Consider the following 20,373-nt stretch of genomic DNA (forward strand, 5'->3'; position numbering starts at 1 on the left):
ACCGGGTCAGATTCCGCTGTGGGATCCCGCGACCCACCGTGTGCAGCCGGCCTCACTCTGGGCTTACCCTTTTAATACATGTTGTTTTTGGGGGGTATTCCGGCCATTTATTGACAACCCACTCTCAAGATGGATAATCAATTGTTAATCGGCGGGGTTCACCGCTTGGGATTGCCACCGATCAGCTGATCCTCCACCCCGCTGTCAGTGCAGCTCAGCTGAATGGCCCCATTGGTGGTCGGAGCCAGAAGTGTAACAGTCAGCTTCACTCCCACTGAAGTCAATAGAAGTGATGCCTTCTGTTACACTCCCGGCTCCGACCACCGCTGAGGAGGTCCGGCCCCGCTGCACTGATCGGGGGCGATCCCAAGCCGCAGAACCTACTAAATACCCGTAATACCCCTATAAAAAAATGCATCGTTACGGCTGTAGTCCTTGTGTAATTATTTTCATTATTTCTATTATTATTACAAAATTATTAATTTTTATTCTGCACCGATTTCCCTCATTTATATAGCGCATCCGTATTCCGCAGTATACGGCCAGCGATGGCGCTTCTTCTTTTCCGTCTCTGGCATTATTATTAATTAGACCATCGTTATTACGGTTACTAGGATGGGTGTAATTAGGATTCACTTCATAGAGTTAGTATTGGTTAGTGTCTGTAAATCATTAGGGTGGGTTTAATTAACCCTTCATCACTTTGATGCCAGTCCTTATGCCATGCTTCCCTCTGATGCACAGTCACACTCTGGAGGAGGCAGCTCTGTCCCTCCTTCCTCTTCTGCCCATTGTTCTGGCTCGGCAGCCAGCATGGTTTCCTGGAGCTCCTAGATTTGGGCTCACATTACATGCCTTTCTATCAGGCAGCACTTAGGGACCGTCCGCAGTGCTCCTCTCTCCTCTCTCCAGCACACGAACAGCAGTTGTTACGTCTCCCGCCATTGGTCCATCACTCCTCATCTCCGCCTACTCCCTGCCCCTCCCACCAATCACAGCGCAGCTCTCTCCCGGCTCCGTCCTGCTTTCCATTCGGTGTGGAGGAAAAAGCCCTGAGCCATTTTAGGCCTCACCTCACAGTTCAGACTCATTAGCCGATCCCCGGCTCCTTCACTCGATATATATCGATGACTAACCTCCTCCCCTCCCGATATATCGCGATATTAGGCGGCTATCTGCCTCGCGCTCTCCGCTACGGCTCCTTACACACTCCTTGAGGCCTAGTCATTCGTCCCGACCGGAACTTTGTAGACGGTCCCTTATTTTTAGAACGCGGCTCCTTTAAGTGCATAGCTGTCCGCGGTTTTGCCTGTCACGGTTTTTTTTCCACTTCTCCTTTCCCGGTAATAACCGCGCGATATAAACATGTTTTACTCCTTGTTTAGAATTAGTCGACAACCGGTCCGTTTTTGATACCTGACCCAAACCGGCGACCGTTAAACCCGTCAGCGGCGGGTGCCAGCAGCCGCCCTCAGCATAGAGCGGCGGGCGCCCGTGCTGTACACGGCGGATAGCCGGTATTTGTAGCGTCAGGCGCCTCCTGTGGATGCGGTTGGACTCAGTTGGGGGCTTTGGCGGGGTTTCCCCTCCGGTGCAGGCAGAGGTGAGGGCAGCCCCGAGGCTGGGGTCCTTGTGACATGAGGTCCTATTTAGTCTGGGTCAGGTTCAGTGCTGCTTCAGGAGGGAAACTTCAGGGGCTTTGTCCCGACACAAAGAGCAGCGAGCGCCGCGGAGCCCGGATTGTCAGGGGGTGAAGCTACAGCAGGTGAGCGGCTCCCGGGGGCCGGACGGGGCGGCCTCCTCCCGGCGGAGCTCCCTCCTCGGCACGGGCGGGGGCGGCCGCCGCATCGTCACCCCCTTATATAACGGCGGGCCCTGCCGGCACCGGGCGCGCAGTGGGGGAGGGCTCCCGCGGATCTGCTGCCGCTCCATTCATTAGTGGGTGGCGGCCGCCGTGCTACCTTCCTCCAGCCCGGGACGGGAGGAGCAACCGCAGCCTCTGCTCGCAGCGCCTCCACATGGCTGGGGAGCAACTTCCTCCTAGCTGTCAGGCTGTTGGCAGACAACGGCTTACATGGCAACTCCCCACGTGCCGAGCTCCCCGGGTTTATGGCCTTTGTCAGCACCACTTCCATTCATTGAGAGCTGGCGGAGCTGCCATGTATGCGCCGGTCACTCGGTGGTCTCTGGCCGTCACGCAGGGAAGAAGGGGCCGCCGTGCTGTTCGTACGCAGGTGGGATTGGGTGCATGATGGACCGCCGCTGATCACTAAGAGGGCTTGTGCCAGAACTACAAGTCAATCTCTAGGTGGGTCACTGGGGGTCCCAGCATAGAGACCCCCACGATGGGGGCCGCCTGGCCTCGCTGCAAGGTCTCGGGGATTTCTGTCGGCCTCGATTAAATGAATGCGCGCCATCCGCATGTGCTTGACCAGCGCTCCATTCAGTGGGGGGAGGGGGTCACAGCACCCATGTTCTCGGGATCAGCGGTCAGGACCCCACTGATCAGCTATTAAGGGCTAACTTGTAATTCTAGTACAACCCTCTTCCCTCTTTAGGTATTGATGATCTATTTGGGGGTCATCAGCGGGGGATTGAAGGGACTGTGAGGTCGGGGGAGCTCCGCTGTCACTTCATACAGGCATAGCGCCATACCCTCATTCGAATGCTCTCGGGTCATGTGACTGCTGAACCTGACATCACAGGCATGAGAAGAGGCTGCAAGTCCTAAAGTTCTAGTCTGGGAGAACTAATATCTGGCACAACCCCTCTCAGTCCCTGCAATGATGACCAATCACTTCTCTAATGACGCAGATGCCTGTAAAGGGAAGCGCTATACACCTATAGTTATGGGACTTGTAAGGCCGCTGAGTCCTGGGTGTCACTCTTGTACTTGCCAGGCTCCCTGTTCTTACGCTGTTTCCCCAGGAAGTTGGCACTCCGACTATCAGAGTGACCCATCCAGTTCCTGCGCGCTCCCATAGAAAACGGTGGAACGTGCGCAGCCTGGTGGACAGAGCAGGAAAGGGCAGCCTGTAAGTATAAAGATGACCCCACCCTCCGGACTCAGCGGGACCTCCCCTATAAGCACCATAACTTAAAGGGGTTGTCCGGTTACCACACAACCTTGCTTCAATAGGGCTGAAGGGGTTAAAATAACACTGGTAAATAGCATTTTTGTTACACAGAATGTGAACGGTGTCCTAAGCGAAGTCATGGGGGCCGAAGTCAAAAAAGAAATCCCCTTTTGCCTATCTGGCTCAGTTTTCTTGTGACACACTCACTGCCCTTCTTATAGAAATCCTTGAACGCTAAATTTTGGTATTCTGCTGGGGCTTAATTTAATTCAGCAGTTACCCTTAGTTTAGAAAGCCGCCACCAGGGAGGATTGGCCACGAGTCATGCTGGATCACGTATAAACATCTTCTGTTGCGTCGGCTACCACTTGGATCTCAGCACTGAGAGTTCAGCCAACAATGGCCGCTGGAAGTGACCGCTTGTAGTTCTACGTTCGTGAAGGTTTGTGTCAGTTCAGAAGCGATGCCTCGTACCTGTGCAAATAGTGAAGAGGTTACTCTGAAATCGCAAAAACCAAAACTTAATCCTCTTGTAAAAAAGTGCTCCGAACTATATTTCGGGTGTAGGGTTGGTGAGCAGGGCCGCACACGGGCTCCACACATTGCTGTTTGATATGTGTTACACTCCTGACCGGCTGGTTATAAGGAACACGTCACATGCCCTTTACTGTTCCCATGATTTGGAGGGAACCAACGGATCACACAACAGACTGGTATTGCTGTCTGACCAAAATGGCAGGAATCGCCTCGAAAACCAGGAAACTTGTGCAGTATCCCAACTTACCATCAGCTATAAGACCTGTATGTCAGTGAGGAACTGCCAGTACCAGCGCCTCCTGAGAACGTGATGGGGGGTGAAGATGACGGCAGAGAGGGGCATACCAACCCAACATCTCAGGACCCCTGTGACTCAAATGAGCCCCACTCTTTGACTCAAGGGGATCCCAACGATCTTGCTTGTGACTTAAATTTGTCGAAGCAACAGGCTGAGCTTCTAGGTACAAGATTAAAAGGATGGAATCTTCTTTCTCACAATACGAAAGTGTTTTTGGTGAAGGTATGTTTCTTCACTTTACTCTTATGTGGCTTATCTCTGATTTCCTTGTGAACTGACCGTTTTCTTTTTGGAACTCTCTGGGCAGAAGCGTGTCGTTTAACCATATCCATATAATGGCTACATACGCCGATGCAAGCGTTTACAAAAACCATTATCACATGAAAACTGAGGCTGATACAGAAATTCCGAAATGAGATCTGGATTCAGGGAAGAATTGGCTTCCAGAAACAGTGTGTTTTGTTCTTGTAACAGAAAAATAGTTTTTTTTTTTTGTTTTGACCAGTGTAATTAACTGAAACATGCCCCGCTGTGGTTGCTGTGACTCTCGGCATCATGGTGCTTACAAGCGGGGACGCGGCAGTTGGCCACAGCAGTCACCTGAGTTCCTGTCAACCATCATGGCTGCAGCGCTGGATCCCGGTGGTTGCGGAGGGGTAAGTGTTTATTTTAACCCCTTCTCTCTGTTAAAGCGGGGGTGTCCAGTAACCAGACGACCCCATTAACCCCTTATTCAATGATGTACAGCAACGTCCGGTTTGGGAGCCTATCCCGCTTCATACAATGCAAGGGCTGACTGTTTCTTATAGCTGAACCCTGCCTGAAACGGCTGCAATCAGCACTCCTGCTGATCGCAGCTGTTAACCCTTTAAATGCCCAAATCAGAGTTCAGGAGTCCCAAATAGCCCCCCTGCGATGAGATTGCGGGGTGCCGTTCAGTTGCTATGGCAGCCGAAGGCTTTCTGAAAGCCCCCAGGGCTGTCATTGCCTATCAAGCCATGTGTCTGGCATGGCTTGATTGCCTGTCAGATGGCGTTATAATGTAATAGTATGGTATCATACTGCGGGAGTGATCAAAGCATCACAAGTCCCTGTCCCTTATGGGAGCAAAAAATAAAAATAATGTGAATATCAGTTGAAAAAAGTTCTATTAAAAATTAAAGGACCTTTTTGCCAAATTTCTAATTAATAAACAAACAAACAAACTTGGTATCACTGTGTCCATAAGTGCAATCTATTAAAGTAGGGCCACCTGCAGACGGCTGGGTCGGATCCGGCAGTAGGAATTCTCGCCGCGGGACCCGACCCGAGTGCCTGCAGAGAGCAGTGCGTACTCAACCGTGCCCCGCAGCTCCGAATCTTTCATATGCCAGCTGCTGGGCAGCCGGCGCAGACCGGAGCCGGCGGCGGGTGAGTGACGTTTCTGTGCGGGACTCTGCGAGCCCCGCACAGAAATAGAACATGTCGCGGCTCGTTTGCCGCGTGAGATTTCGCTCGGCCAAACCGCGGCCGTCTGCATAGGATTGCGTTTGTTAACGCAATCCTATGCAGGCTTCCAGCGGCGGAAATTCCGCCCGTCTGCAGGCGGCCTAATGCATTATTTACCCCACATGGTGAATGTTGTCAAAAAAGAAATAATAAACTGCTAGAATTGCACTTTTTGTTTTTTGTTTAGCCCGTCTCCAAGAAAAAAATAAAAAGCACCCAAAAAGTTATGTACTCTAAAATAGTGCCAATAGAAACTACAAGATGTCCTGCAAAAAATGGGCCTCGCACAACTGTGCTGATGATAAAATGGTTACGACGAAAATAACTTGCCCAAGATTTTATTCTTTAGAAGTACACGAAAAAAAAATTGGTAAGGTAGTAATTCTACTGACCCAGTGTGTGTGCTGTAAAAGTCCTGCTGTTTCCCCTGAAGTAAGCCCTAGCTGCATGAAAAAAAAAATCACCTAAGAGGCGATGTCTGCTTCTGCAGCTTCTTCGGTACTTGTTTGTAGTCTTCAAGGAGCGTTCCCTGGTTAGGGATTTCAAATACCCCGCCTCTAGGAAGCGCTGCCTCTGATTGGTTCTCAAGCACCTCTGCCAAATCGGAGGCAGCGCTTCCTGGAGGCGGGGTATTTGAAATCCCTAACCAGGAAACTCCCTGAAGACTACAAATATGTCGGAGATGTGTGGCAGGAGTGGACAGCGCCTCTTGGGTAATGTAGTGTTTTTTTTTTGTCATGGTTTTTAATGCAGTTAGGGCTTATTTTCGGGGTAGGGCTTATATCTGAAGCCCCTCCCCCAGTCCCCACCCCTCACCACCACTCCAAAATTCCCAGCAAAAGAGCGCTACAAAATTGTGAAAACGCAGCGATGTCGCACAGAACACAGATGCTAGATCGCTGTTGCCCGTGTGAAGGAGGCCTAAAGGTTTTGTTGCGAAAGATAGACGTGAGTTTTGAAGAGCTCACCGGTCGCTGCCATTCCCACTGGAGGCAAACTTGTTAGGGAGTTGCATCACGAGCAATTGCCGACTGTTAGGAGATGCCAATCTATCACTTGTGGGAGCAGTTCCAACAATAGACTGCAAGTGGCGCCAGCAGATTATGGCAACCTGTCACAAGAATGGAGTTCTTGCTGTGGCTCTGTCCATTCCCATCTTAACTCGGTCTTGGCACAACCCTTTTATCTCCTGCCTGCAGGATGGCAATAAGTATACAGAGGAGGGGGCGGGGGGAGACCGGCTTCAGCACCGCATGGGAAACCTCCACCGGACAACCGTTACATGTCCAGCGTGCAAGTAGTGGATAGAACTGATCCAGATGCGGGTCTCATCAGACGGCGCACAGATGTCCCATATGTGTGTTGTCTGATGTGTTTTGAGTGGACAGTGCGTGTTCTAATAACTTGTGACACGGACTATCAGTCTGGGAGAAAAATAAATCGCATGTCAATATAAGGTATATTTGGGTGTCAGACTGTACCCATTGGCAGATGTAGGAAGAAAGGATGGTGATGATCAGCTGCCTGAAGTGTAAGACAGCCACTTATCTCCCTCTCTCCGTTGCAATAAACACATGTGGGGCCAAGTGTGCATGTTTATGGGGAAGGTAAGATGGAGCTCGTAGAAGGATATGAGGATGTTTCTTTCTGGTGGAGTGGGTGGGATTTGCAAACTCGGCATAACTCAATTTGTGATGGTCTTCATGATGGCAGCGCCCTCGGGCCAGGTGAGCTGTGTAGGTGTGGTGGCTGGGAAATTTGTAGAAGTATTTGCTTTAGTTCTGCTTGACTTTCTTGGCACCTAGAAGTCACTCTGAACTCTAGAAGTTATTGAAAATGTTCATCGATACTCTAATCATGGTGGCTGTTCATGGTTTGGCCTGTGAGCAGGATTGTCAGCTATTAACCCCTTCCCGCTCCATGATGTACTGGTACGTCATGGAGTCGCGGGGTATGTATGAAGAGAGGTTGCGTGGCAACCTCTCTTCATACAGTGCGGGCATCAGCTGTTTATAACAGCTGACACCCGCAGGCAATAGCCGCGCGGCCGATCGCAGCTATTAACCCCAAAATGCCGCTGTCAATTCTCACAGCGGCATTTAAATCCCCCGAACGATGTTCAGGGGTCCCGCACGGCCCCCCACCCCGCAGTGAGATCGGGGGAGCCGTGCAGGTATCATGGCAGCTAGGGGCCTAATGAAAGGCCCCAGGGCTGCCTTACCAGACTGCCTATCAAGCCATCCCCGTGGGGTGGCTTAATAGACTGCCAGTGAAAAAGCAGTATGACGTAATGCTGCAGCATTACGTCATACTGCAGGAGCGATCAAAGCATCGCATGTTAAGGTCCCCCCAGGGGGACTTCAAAGTAAAGTGAAAAAATCAAAATTTGGTTTGGTTTTTTTTTTAATTGTTAAAAAAAAAAAAAAGTTAAGTTTAAATCACCCCCCTTTTGCCATATCCATTATTAAAAAATCTAAATTCTACAATAAAAAAATATGTATTTGATATCGCCGCATCCGTAAAAGTCCAAACTATCAAAGTAGCGCATTATTTTTCCCGCACGGTGAACGTCGTCCGAAAAATAAAGAACGCCAGAAATACACTTTTTAGTTACCCTGTCTCCCAGAAAAAACGCAATAAAAAGCGATCAAAAAGTTGTATGTATTCCAAGTTGGTACTATCAGAAACTACAGAACATCCCGCAAAAAATGAGCCCTTGCTCAACTACATCGACAGAAAAATAAAGTTATTGCGCGCAAAATGACCGCAGAAAATAATCGAAAAAATTAAATCTTTGTAAAAAAAAATAGTATAGTAAAAAAAAACTATACAAGTTTGGTATCGTAGTATTCGAACCAACCCATAGAATGAAGTTATCACGTCGCTTTTGTTGCAGTTTGTGCGCCGTAGAAACAAGACGGACTAAAAGATGACGGAATGGTTTTTTTTTTTTTCTTCATTTTACTCCACTTAGAATTTTTTAGAAAGTTTTTCAGTACATTATATGGTACTTTAAATGGCACCATTGAAAAATACAACTCGTCCCGCAAAAAACAAGCCCTCATACAGCGACGTCAATGGATAAATAAAGGAGTTACTATTTTTTTTTTTTTTTTTTGAAGGGGGGAGGAAAAAACGAAAATGGGGGGGGGGGGGGGGGGAGAAAAAGGGACCGTCATTAAGGGGTTAAGAACCCTCCACCGAGTAAAAGGGTGAGCAGTTGCTTCATGACTCCACTGATGCAACTAAGGCTGGGCTCACACAGGGCAGATTTGCCATGGAAATTCCGTCCGGAATTTTGCTGCAGCAAATCTGCATGCGGCTGCTAATCCCGGGATTAACCAGCCATGTGGACGAGATTTGTGAAACCTCTTGTCCACACAGGACAACCAATCCGTAGCGGCAATGCCGGCACTGCGGCGCGGATTACCCGGGCGCAGCTTGTCAAATTTTTATTTATTTTTTTTCCCATTGCAGCTGCCCTCTCCTCTATGCAAGTGCCGACCACAATGGAAAAGCGTTCGGCCAAGCCGCTCCAAAACCCGCAGCTTTTTCCCAGTGGAAATCTTGCAGTTTTCATTGTGGCAAAACTGAGATTTTTGCCAGGGAATGCATCCCATGTCCCCCAGCCTTAAGGTTTTGTCTTTGCCTCTGGGGAGACATTCCAGATGTTTTTCACTGGAGCTTCATCCATGGAGGAAGGATTAGGACCTCCTGGTTGGAAATCTGCAAGAACTTGGTCAGTGCACGGGTTTTACATGAAAGAAACGATCGAAAAAAGTCTAAAGAACTGATTGAGCTGGAGAAGGAAGAACTGAGAGGCTTATCTAATGACGGAGCTGGAACTTCCTCCCAGGCTTTTAGAGACTTGTGGCTTCAGGAATGTTTGCCGCCTGGCTTTACCATGTGCTCCTCAATCGGTAAAGAGGACCAAATTGGACTTTGCACTTCTATGTGGACTGTTTTGTCTTCTGGCTGGCCCATGAATTTTTGGCTCTTGCTTCAATGCTAGTAGGTCTTCTCCAAACTTCAGAACCGCCCGACAAGCTGGCTGAGTGCAGGCTCACATGGGTAGTAAAGCTCTTCCTAGTAGTCGGAGAGGATCTTCGTGCCGAGGGATTGCACTGAAGGACCATGAAAGCAGACTCGGTTGATCCAGAACCTATTGATGAGCATCAACCAGTTGGCGTTTTAGGAAATGTGATATCATTTGGGGTCCTTTTTTTTTTTTACATGCAACAATTGTTGGATCAAGCAAGTGAGTCATTTGGGTGTCTGGGTAAAAGGCTCGCTCCTGTACAAACCATTCCCAAAGCATCTGTCCAGCAAGTTCTCATTTTTTGGCCTTCATAAAAGGAATGACAAACAAGCAAACAAACTATTGTTCAATCGTTGCTCATGTAGTAAGACTGCCGTATGAATCTGAGGTGTATTGGACTAAGATGTGCTACGTAATGAACCTGCTAGATCCTCGGTTGTCCGTGTGCTACATCTGTTGGGTTGTGGGGGGCTGCAGACCTCCTGCGAAACTTCTCTTAACTGACAAGGACCACATAAAATCCATTGCAAATTGTTTTGCACAAAGGTGTCTAAATTTGCAAGAATCCCAGCAGCCCCATTCCCAATCGTCTCTATGCACGAGAGCAGGACATCCATAGTGCATGGCTGGGTTTCCATGTGCCGGCTGATGCAAGTTACATTCATGCACCTCTAGCCATAGAGGTAAGTTGGACTAATGGTACTGATGAGGCTTGGATGTCGCCCTTCCTCAATATAATGTAGAAGTTGTGCAACCGCAGCAAAAGGGAAGTTTCCCAACTTGAGCATTATATAACTGTTGCTCAACTTTCGCTGTGAGTCACACAAGGTGACAGGAGGAAGACAATGTTTGCACAGCTTTCTTCTGGTCTATTGGAGCGCAGCTGTACTCAGTCACATGTAGGTGCGCTCTGTGGATGTCCCCAACAATCTGATCAGCTGTCATATATGGGGCAACATGGCAGCCACAGTTTCATTTCCCTGCAGCGCCACCACTGGAGAAACATAGCTTTTACACAATTTTTCATTGAAACAAATGGCCTGCCCGTGTCACGCGTGTCTGTGCCTCGTCCTCAGCATCCCCTAATGGGGTATTTTGTGTTCTCCACATCAGTCAGCCCCTTCTTGGATTACACTATAAGACTTTTTATGACACAGCCTTTCAACCGGGATGGTGAAATTAATGAGTACTTCTCTCCACACTGGCATCACATCTCCAACTTCTACCGTGCACTAGATCTGTCGCGAAATGGATCCCACCAGCAGCCAGTGGATCCCATTGACCTTTTTTAATAGGGTGAAGGTTTCTATTGTTTTGATGGGTCTAGTTCTATGAAAGTGACAGTAAACTTCCAACAAAATGTACTGCTGTAGGTATGAATGTGTCCTAATTATCGGCATTGTATTACTGTGAGACTCCATGTCTAGAGAACAATCTTTAGATGTGAGATATATATTAGCGTGATTGTATTTTAATCTCTTAAGAGATAAATAATTTTATATATATATATATATATAATTTTTTTTTTTTTTTTAATTGCAGAAAATTCTATTAAAGAAGTTGCACCAGATTTGTAAATTGCTTCCCCTCTCTGCAGGACAGGGTAAAGATGTCAGATCAGTGGCCTTATGTACTTGGCTTTTCTCAAGCACTCCAGATAGATGAATGGAAGCAGCAGTGTGCATGCTCAGCCACCACCCCATTCATACTGGTTTCTTCTTCAGTGGGGGCTTCAGCAATTGGACACCCACTGAGCAGATTCTTATCTACCCCCAACAAGGGGGGTTTCACATCTGCGCTCAGGGTTACACTTTCCTGCTCCCCAAACAGCAGGAAAGGGCGATCCCTGTATCAGATGGAACTGAACACCCCTAGTTGGGTATTATGGAGTCATTCAGTTTCTGCTCAGCTGCCCAGATTTTAGGCCTCATGCCTACGGCCGTGTCGGACTGACAGTGGAATATCGCAGCGGAGTCTGACACGGCGCCCCTCAAAGACCCCATACTTGCCTCTCCGGATCCACCGCGCGAGCGCAGTACAGCACATGACGAGCCAGCTGTGGGCGGTGACGCGTGATCACTTGATACTTCTGCTGTGCTCACAGCGGATATTGCGTGATGGGCGGCTTCCATTTTCCCACGGCAATTAGAGCATGCCATGCTTTCTTTCCTGCTGTAGAATTCCGCAGCGTGTACATTGAGCTATTAGGTTCAATAGAAATGAAACGCGGCAGAAAGCCGTCCGTGGGCATTAGCCCTTAGACAAAAGAAAAATCGCTTTCTTCTGGTATTTTGAACCGGATCTGCAATGTAACTTTCGATCGGAGGTTCCACGCAGATGTCAAACCACTTCTGCCATGCTTTGCTTCCTGCATTTGGCATATTGGCCACTAGATGGCAATAACATGTAAAAATGTGATTAATGCTGTTGATGGTGAGAGAAGATAACCCTGCACCTTGTTACAGGAGCCCAAACTATGTCTGGCATAGCCCTGAGCAGACTCGCACAAGAGAGGAAAGCTTGGAGAAAAGACCATCCTTTTGTAAGCTTAACTTATTCATTTGTAATCCGATTGAGTGTCGTGTGTTACTTTATAACTTTATGTTTATTTTCTCCCCTCCACCCTTTAAGGGGTTTGTTGCAGTACCAACAAAAAATCCAGATGGCACAATGAATTTGATGAACTGGGAATGTGCTATTCCAGGCAAGAAAGGGGTAAGACCTTTTTTTTATTTTTTATTTTTTTGTATTGCTTTCTCTTTTAGCGCCATGTACTCATTTTATGTATGTAGGTGCAATCTAAAAAACAAACCATTACACAAGTATTACAATATAGTGTGTGTTTAATGTCGTCTTCATAAATCCTTGGTGGGCGTGGAAGCTTTCACTAGCTGCTATGGTAACCAGAACGGCACTCCTCAGTCTCGTCAGAGGCTGGGGGGTAGCGCTCAGGACAGAGCATTGACAGGGGCTCCTAAATTGTTAAAGGGGTTGTCCCGCGAAAGCAAGTGGGGGTATACACTTCTGTATGGCCATATTAATGCACTTTGTAATATACATCGTGCATTAAATATGAGCCATACAGAAGTTATTCACTTACCTGCTCCGTTGCTGGCGTCCCCGTCTCCATGGTGCCGTCTAATTTCAGCGTCTAATCGCCCGATTAGACGCGCTTGCGCAGTCCGGTCTTCTCCCTGGTGAATGGGGCCGCTCGTGCCCGGAGAGCTGGTCCTCGTAGCTCCGCCCCGTCACGTGTGCCGATTCCAGCCAATCAGGAGGCTGGAATCGGCAGTGGACCGCACAGAGCCCACGGTGCACCATGGGAGAAGACCCGCGGTGCATCGTGGGTGAAGATCCCGGCGGCCATCTTGCTAAGGTAAGGAAGAAGTCGCCGCAGCGCGGGGATTCGGGTAAGTACTAAACGTTTTTTGTTTTTGTTTTATTTAACGCATGCATTGGGTTTGTCTCGCGCCGAACGGGGGGCCTATTGAAAAAAAGAAAAACCCGTTTCGGCGCGGGACATCCCCTTTAACTTTGACTCCAGCCACTATGGCAGGCTGTTGGCGGTGTAGCAGCAACCAGGTCTGAGGATAGCTCCACTTCTAATCTCCATGTATACTCTGACACCAAAGATCTTCCATACATGTATGGTGGCTGCTGGGATGGCATTAAAGTGGTTTAGTCTCCAAGAGACACCCTTTAAACCAGGATGTCTGTGCACCACCTCATTGTTTATCTAGTGGATATTAATTGTTATGTAGGGGCCTGTCATGAATATTGTCTTGGGATAAATGTCGGTCTGTGATCCGCCCCTTGTTCTGTGGCTGACATTTTTCTCCTTTTTAGCACAGTACTGCGGTATCTGTCATATTACAAACGGCTGGACTAGTGACTGTTTCACTTTTTTCTTTATCAGCAGTATACTTGCTTTTCCATGGAAGGGGTGATTTTCTTTCCTCTTTGTGTTGAGGGTTTTTTTTTTTCTCGTTTTCAAGACCCCATCCACATGTGTGGCAATTATACTAGAAATTGCTACAGACTTGCACTGCAGAATTTGCACCATACTTCCACTGCTTTAAAGGACAATATCAAATCTTCTGGAATGCATTGTAAATGCTGATAATCTGCATGTAAACGCTAATTGCTTGTGTTTGTGTTCTGCAGACCCCATGGGAAGGAGGATTATTTAAACTACGAATGCTTTTTAAGGATGATTATCCCTCCTCGCCTCCCAAATGTAAGTATTCAGGTAATATAGATGTCAGTGACACCCCATCCCCCTACAGTGCCTCCTTATGCCTCCAATTTACATGTAGAGGCATACTTGGCAGACCTTGGCTCATTCCAGCATATGTTGCATTGGAGTTGGCAATGCGTTTGGGGAAGAATATGGCACCTCACTGAGACACCATATGGCGGCACACACAGTAACACCGTGTGCTGCTGTACAAGGTTCAGTACACACTATACTGCATATGAATGTCAGAGGGGGGGATCGCAATCTAAGACTGGAAGGCCACTCGCTAGAATGGTTGGCATATTATCTTACATGTATGGCCAGACTTGGCTTCCTCAGACAGTAACTTCTTGCTTATATTTATAGAGGTACATTTTCATGATGGTGTCAGGTTCCACCGCTGAGAATAGGTATAGGTAGTCAACGTGACTCCAAACACTTGGCATAGTCTTATAAAGTAAAGCACCAAGGTTAACAGGCAGTAATGCCACTTCTTGTATTGCGGTTCTCAAGAGATACCATGGAGCCCAAGCCTAAGGGTGCCTAGACACACTAGATGCCAGCTGGCATCTTGCTGACTTGGGGTGGTCTGATTCTCCTCCAATGGTAGGGAAGGAAGATAGACTGAATTTCAATATACCCCATCCTTTATTTCCACAGGAGATAATCCGCTAGTAGTGGTATCAGAAGCAGCTTTATTCCTCTCCCCCTAGCTAAAAATATATGCACATTTGGCTGTCGGCAGCAATCTAGCTGACAGTCATCTCGTGTAAATGAAGTATTTAGCGACTGCATGAGTGCTGCCATCGCAGCTAAGGATGCTCGTGCAGAGCATCTAGACAGGCAGATAATCGCTAACATCTTGCTCACCGCTTCACATTCTATGTATAGCACTGTGCGGGGAGCGTTTACACGCAGTGAGGAGTCAGCGATGATTGTTATGCTGGCTGAAAGTGAGTGATAACTAAACTGTTTTTACACTTAGACGCAGCGATTATCGTGTACTTGAATATTGAATGAATCTGCACGATAATCCTCCCATGTGTATGGCCACCTCTTTTAAGGTCTGGCTAGAATAAACCTACTGCTAATCCATGATCTCCTTATTGTGCAGGTAAATTTGAGCCTCCATTATTCCACCCGAACGTCTATCCTTCAGGCACAGTGTGTCTGTCTATCTTAGAAGAAGATAAGGATTGGAGGCCAGCAATCACAATTAAACAGGTAAGTGTGGTGTGCCTCCCCCCCCCCCCCCCCCCCCCCTTTAATAAGACGGAGCAGGAACTTGTACAGACACTAACGCCCTCCTTGTTCACAGATCTTGTTAGGAATACAAGAACTTCTAAACGAACCAAATATACAAGATCCAGCTCAAGCAGAGGCATACACAATTTACTGGTCAGTATGTCGTGTGAGTGGAAAATAACCTGTCACCTGATTCATTCTGCTCAGACGTGGGACAGCCAGGCATATTATAGATATAGGTGTTATTTTGTAATGCTGCAGCGTTTCAGAAAAAAATACTTTTTAAAACGCTGCTCAAAATGGGGCATGGGGTTGAGGGCTGATGGGTTCTCTTTAAAACTCACAGCTTTTTTTTTAAAATTTATTTATTTATTTTTTTAATTGCTACAATGCATCCAGACTACAGAAAACAACTTTGCAAATCTTGGCTTCTGTGAGTTCTGCATCTATAGAGACCTGTGTCTCAGTGGTTACAGAGTAGTAATGTTGCAGTTGTGTGACTCCTCGTACTGTCCCCTCCTTGTTGGGGGTGATGGATGGGCTCAGTTCACAATCTGTACCCCCATAATGAAGTCTATTATCAGATCAGTGACTTGTATCCTGTACATGCTTTGGCCATCACATATAATGAGGGAGTTTGTGATGGACCGTGTGAGGCTACAAAACCAGGAGGGCCTCTTCAGCAAACATTCGGCCTTCTAGGAGGATGCTTAGTTGGTGTAATCTTAACCACTAGCATAACTCTAGATCTCCTTATTTTTCATAGGTCATAATGATAGGTTCCCTCCAAGGCTAAATCAACACGTGCTGGACCCTCCCTACAAATCCATAGCAGATATCCGCATGTGGAATTTGCTGTGGATTTCATGGTTATATATACATTGAAGGGGTGAAATTTACAACATGCCGTATAAGCCGAGGCACCTAATTTTACCACAAAAAAACTAGGGAAATTAGGATGCTCGAGTATAAGCCTAGCTAGACTACATAAAAAAAATAAACAAACAAAACTCAATACTCCCCTTGCATTTGGTGCCTGTGTCCCCCACACGATGGTCTCCCCGGGAGTGCAGCAAGCTGCTCTGTAATCCTCTCCGCTGTCAGCGCTCTCTGCTAAAAGGGGCTTTGAATTCCCCCGCCGTCAGCAAGTAAGTGCTGTGATTGGATTGAGCTCCAGCCAATCACAGCAGGTGCTCAATCATTCAGTGAATGACATCACTGGCTGCAATTGGCCACTGCTCGATCCAATCACAGCGCTTACTTGCTGACAGCGGAATTCAAAGATCCATTTAGCAGAGAGATGACAGTGGGGAGGATTACAGATTACAGCTAGCCGGGTTTCAGCATAAAAAAAAAGTGCTGAAAAAGTTGGTAACTGACCTATGCAAACTTGCTACATGTTCTATATATAGATTTTTTAAGTCTAGCTCTGCTCCTTGTCCACAACCAGCAATGGGAGGAGGTGGGGCAGTGCTTGGCTCTGCCCCCTCCCATTGCAAAGGGCGAGCGGGAGAAGAACAGGGAGGGAGTTTAGCAGCCACCCTGCTAAACTCCCTCCCACCTCCGGCTGCTGTCATTGGCTATCATAGAAGCCCATGCAGCGGTTGACTTATTCTGGCCCAAAAGATAGTTCTAGGACTATCTTTTGGGCCTGACATAAACGCACAGCGCTATATTGGCCGGGCGCTTTTACGTCTCGGGAATACGGCCATGTGATCTGATGCATTGGAATCCAATGCATTAGATCAGAGTATATTGGCCGGCCGATATACGCTCGTGGGAAAGAATCCTTACTTTGCTGCCATTTTTGTCAGGATAAGGAAACCACCATTGATGTATGGGTAGTAGTTGGTTGGAGGAACTAGATATATAGAAATGAAAATGCTTGTATCCCATCAACAGGGCAGAGGATAAGTACCTGGTGGGAGTTCAGCCACTGGTACACTCACTGATCACAATAGTTGGGATTCCAAGTGTCCTTGCATGAATGTGGCAGTGATTACACATGAACATTATCAGTCTATTCATTTCATTGGAACTGCCGAAGGTTACAAACGCCTGCCTATCTCCAAAAGTCACATTGAAGTGAATGGAATGGTTGTGTGACCGCCACTCTCTAACAGGGTTCTCATGTCTGCTGAATACTCTATCCTAGGCTATGGATAAAGGGGATAAATTATTCTGGTGGGACAACCCCTTTAAGGATAGTTGCATGCTAGTGTGTATTACGGTCTTGTACTGTTCTTCGGACAGCACGCGTTCACAATATAGGCTTATGAGGTTATACATGGAGACTTTTTTTTTTCTTCTCTCCATTGACCCATGGTCCACATGAGAAGACTTTTGTATGTTTGATAATGCATGTGAATGTGCCGTGTCTGTCAACACACGGACCGGTGTCTGTGCTGTCCAATGCGAGTGTCTTGGATGCAACTCTCAGTTGCACTAGTGTGTAACTAGCCTATGGTATGGGGAACCAAGAAATGTAGTGGAAGTGGTTTTTGGGGCCCAAATATTTGGAAAAGCAAACAACTGTCTAGTGTTCTGGCAAACCCCCTGGGGGTATGTGCCCACATGGCTGGTATGCTGCGGATTGTCTGCCACAGGTTTGGCTGTGGAAAATCTACAGCATAGTACAGTAACAGAAAAGTAGGGTTTTGAGAAGTGCATTTCAATTGACCTGTGATGCAATGTATATTTTTTTTTTTTTAAATTTTTTTTTTGGTCTTTTAAAAAAAAAAAAAATCATCTGTATGACTATATAACCTAAGAGTAGACTATAGAGTGTCTTCTAGCTGCACTATTAGATAGCCTCATTCTCAAATCTGTATTCTGTTCAGTATCCGTGCCAAAACCAGAAGTGGAACCTTCAGAAAGTTTGCATCTCTTTTGTACTTTGATATATGAAAGCCAAAACTGGAGCGGATCCAATGTGTGAATGGGGCCTTACTACAGCTGCTGCTAATTAATGCTGCCTAACATCTATGGGCCTGTTCACATCGGCGGTGGAGGTTCTTCTTGGAACCTCGGCTGCTGAATTTTCTTAAACAGGAAAAAATTGGTTTCTAGCTGGCATTTTACAGTGCTGCATGTACCAATAAACAGGCCCCATTATAGCCAGTGGGGTCTGTCTAGTTCCATCATGACTAGTTTGGCTATAACTGAGCAGGAAAATGGAGCCTATTCACTAGTTTGCACTAGCCCTTAGAGGTGCCTATGACTAGAAGATCCTCCATGTTCTACTTTGCATTTAACGTTTCCATCTTCTTTCTCCCTCTGCAGCCAAAACAGAGTTGAATATGAAAAAAGAGTCAGAGCACAAGCCAAGAAGTTTGCACCATCATAAGCTTCAACAATGCGGCATCTTACAATAAATAAGGAAAAAAAAAAACAACAAAAAAACAAAAAAAAAGGAAGGGATTGGTTTGGCAAGAACTTGTTTACAAAAACAAATTTTTTTGCAAAATTGAATGACGCTAAATACAAATAAGTCACTTAGGGGAGGGGGTCGTATGTGTGCCATTTTTTTTTTTTTTCCATTTTTCGCCACTTGTATAGAGTTCTAAAATTGCTGAATATCCCCCGTTTTTTCATACAGGGTCTCTTCCTTCAGTCTTTTTGTATTTTGATTGTTATGATGTAAAACTTGCTTTTATTTTAATATTGATGTCAGTATTTCAACTGCTGTAAAATTATAAACTTTTATACTTCTATAAATCCACTAGTAATCTATAGTTTTTTTTTTTTGTTTGTTTTTATTTTAATTTTTTTTTTTCTTTGCTCTCCGATGCAGGCATGCTTACAAATATTTAAAGAGAAGAAAAACTGTTTAGAACTATATCTAGCCTCTAGCTGGCTGTATTACAAACCAATGTCATGACTTCTACCCCCTCCCCTCCCCCTAAATTTTCCTTCTAGGTCTCTCAAACTAAGGTTGGTTGTCATTGCAACCTAGCGCCTCAGATATTTTCAGTCAGCCTCTTGCTTCTGCATCACTTCCTTTTGTGTTTATATGGCGTTCTGTCTGTGTTGCTGTTTAGATTAAAATAAACTGTTTATATAAAAGTTTTTTTTGTTTCTTTATCTTTTTCATGAAAAGGACCATAAGTGGAAATCTTTTTGGCTTGTAAACTGACATTGACACTTTATTTTCTGTGCATTCTGTAAAAGAAAAAAAAAGAACTGTACATTTTTTCTTGACGTCTAGGATACACAGATATATATATTAGCCTGGCATCTCGATGTAATTGGCTGACCATATACTGTATGTGTTTGTAATCCCGAAAAAATGCAGATTTAAATAAACAGCAGTAAAACCAAAATTTAAACCTGGTAAGTATAATGATCTTTGTTTGGAGATCTGCCAATCACATGAACACTGTATCACAATAACGATGCAAATAAAACAAGTCAATTGGAACTGACTGATTTTTCTTTTTTGGTAAATTTTTGGTTTTGTGTTCCTTGCAGGATTAGATGGACGGGGTTATGTTTCACTTTCATTCATCGTGAGGCATAAATATTTTGTCATGGTGCCGAAGTTGCACTTAAACTGGATTTGTCTGCTCTCCTGGCATCTGTCTTGGTAAATAATTGTGTTCTCCATGAAGTTACAATTGGCAGCACAGTTAATGACATACATGTACATCAGATGTTGCAGGAGCGGGCTTAGAAGCTGAACCCGCTCTATATGCAGCAAGTAACACATATGTTCAGAAAACTCAGATTCTGTTCATTTAGCTCCTTTAGATGCTGCAGTCACTAGTGACCATGGAACAGTATTGTCCTGTCAGAGGAAGGACATCCTAGAGGTGTTGTGAGCTCTAGGTTCCTAACGAGCAGGGTGGATCAGCGAGCAGAGATGAGAGCAGCACTCCCTTCCTCGACCGTCTCCTATGGTCGGCTGTGATTTGGAAGAGACAGCCCTCCCAGGCCGTTTCCTTCCCACCGCGGACCCTAGTGAGGAGGGACTAAGTGTGGGAGGCTACCAGGCCTCCTCTCCTGCATGCCAGGTCTTCGTCCCCCTGCCTCGGCGTGGCGGCCGGCCCGGCGCTTCTGGGTTGTGTATCATGCGGGGTCTGGGGGGGGGGGGGGGGGAGGGGGGGGGAGGAGTCCACTCAGCCCTGGCCACTCATGATGTAGCCCCCCCCCCCCTTTACACCCTGGCAACTAAAAAAAAATCCCGCAGTAAAGGGGTAGATTCAGACTCCAAAGAAAGTCTTAGGCTTGCAGAGGGTAAATTGGAGGGTACGATGATGGATTCCTCTGACGAGGAGGAATACAGGTTATTCCTTTTTAGCTTTGAAGACAGAGGAACTAATTAGGGCTTTCAGGTCCATGCCGAATGTGGAACAGCCTAGGATGCCAAGGTCTGTTCAGGACAAGGTTTTTGGGGGGGCCTAGTGGAGCGGCAAAGATTCACCTTTCTGGTACATGAGAATATTCAGAAAAT

General features: G+C 46.6%; 1 protein-coding gene across 1 annotated transcript; it reads left to right on the forward strand.

Annotated features, from left to right (window-relative positions):
* The first annotated feature begins 1,591 nt into the window (after positions 1-1,591).
* UBE2I (ubiquitin conjugating enzyme E2 I) lies at positions 1,592-19,341 on the forward strand. Its single transcript, XM_066576333.1, has 7 exons — positions 1,592-1,765; positions 11,905-11,981; positions 12,071-12,154; positions 13,604-13,676; positions 14,791-14,900; positions 14,995-15,074; positions 18,204-19,341. The coding sequence occupies exons 2-7, from the start codon at positions 11,916-11,918 to the stop codon at positions 18,265-18,267; spliced, it is 477 nt and encodes a 158-aa protein (XP_066432430.1). The 5' UTR covers positions 1,592-1,765; positions 11,905-11,915; the 3' UTR covers positions 18,268-19,341.
* The last annotated feature ends 1,032 nt before the right edge of the window (positions 19,342-20,373 follow it).

Source organism: Eleutherodactylus coqui, chromosome 8 (assembly GCF_035609145.1).
Source record: "Eleutherodactylus coqui strain aEleCoq1 chromosome 8, aEleCoq1.hap1, whole genome shotgun sequence".
NCBI lineage: Eukaryota > Metazoa > Chordata > Amphibia > Anura > Eleutherodactylidae > Eleutherodactylus > Eleutherodactylus coqui.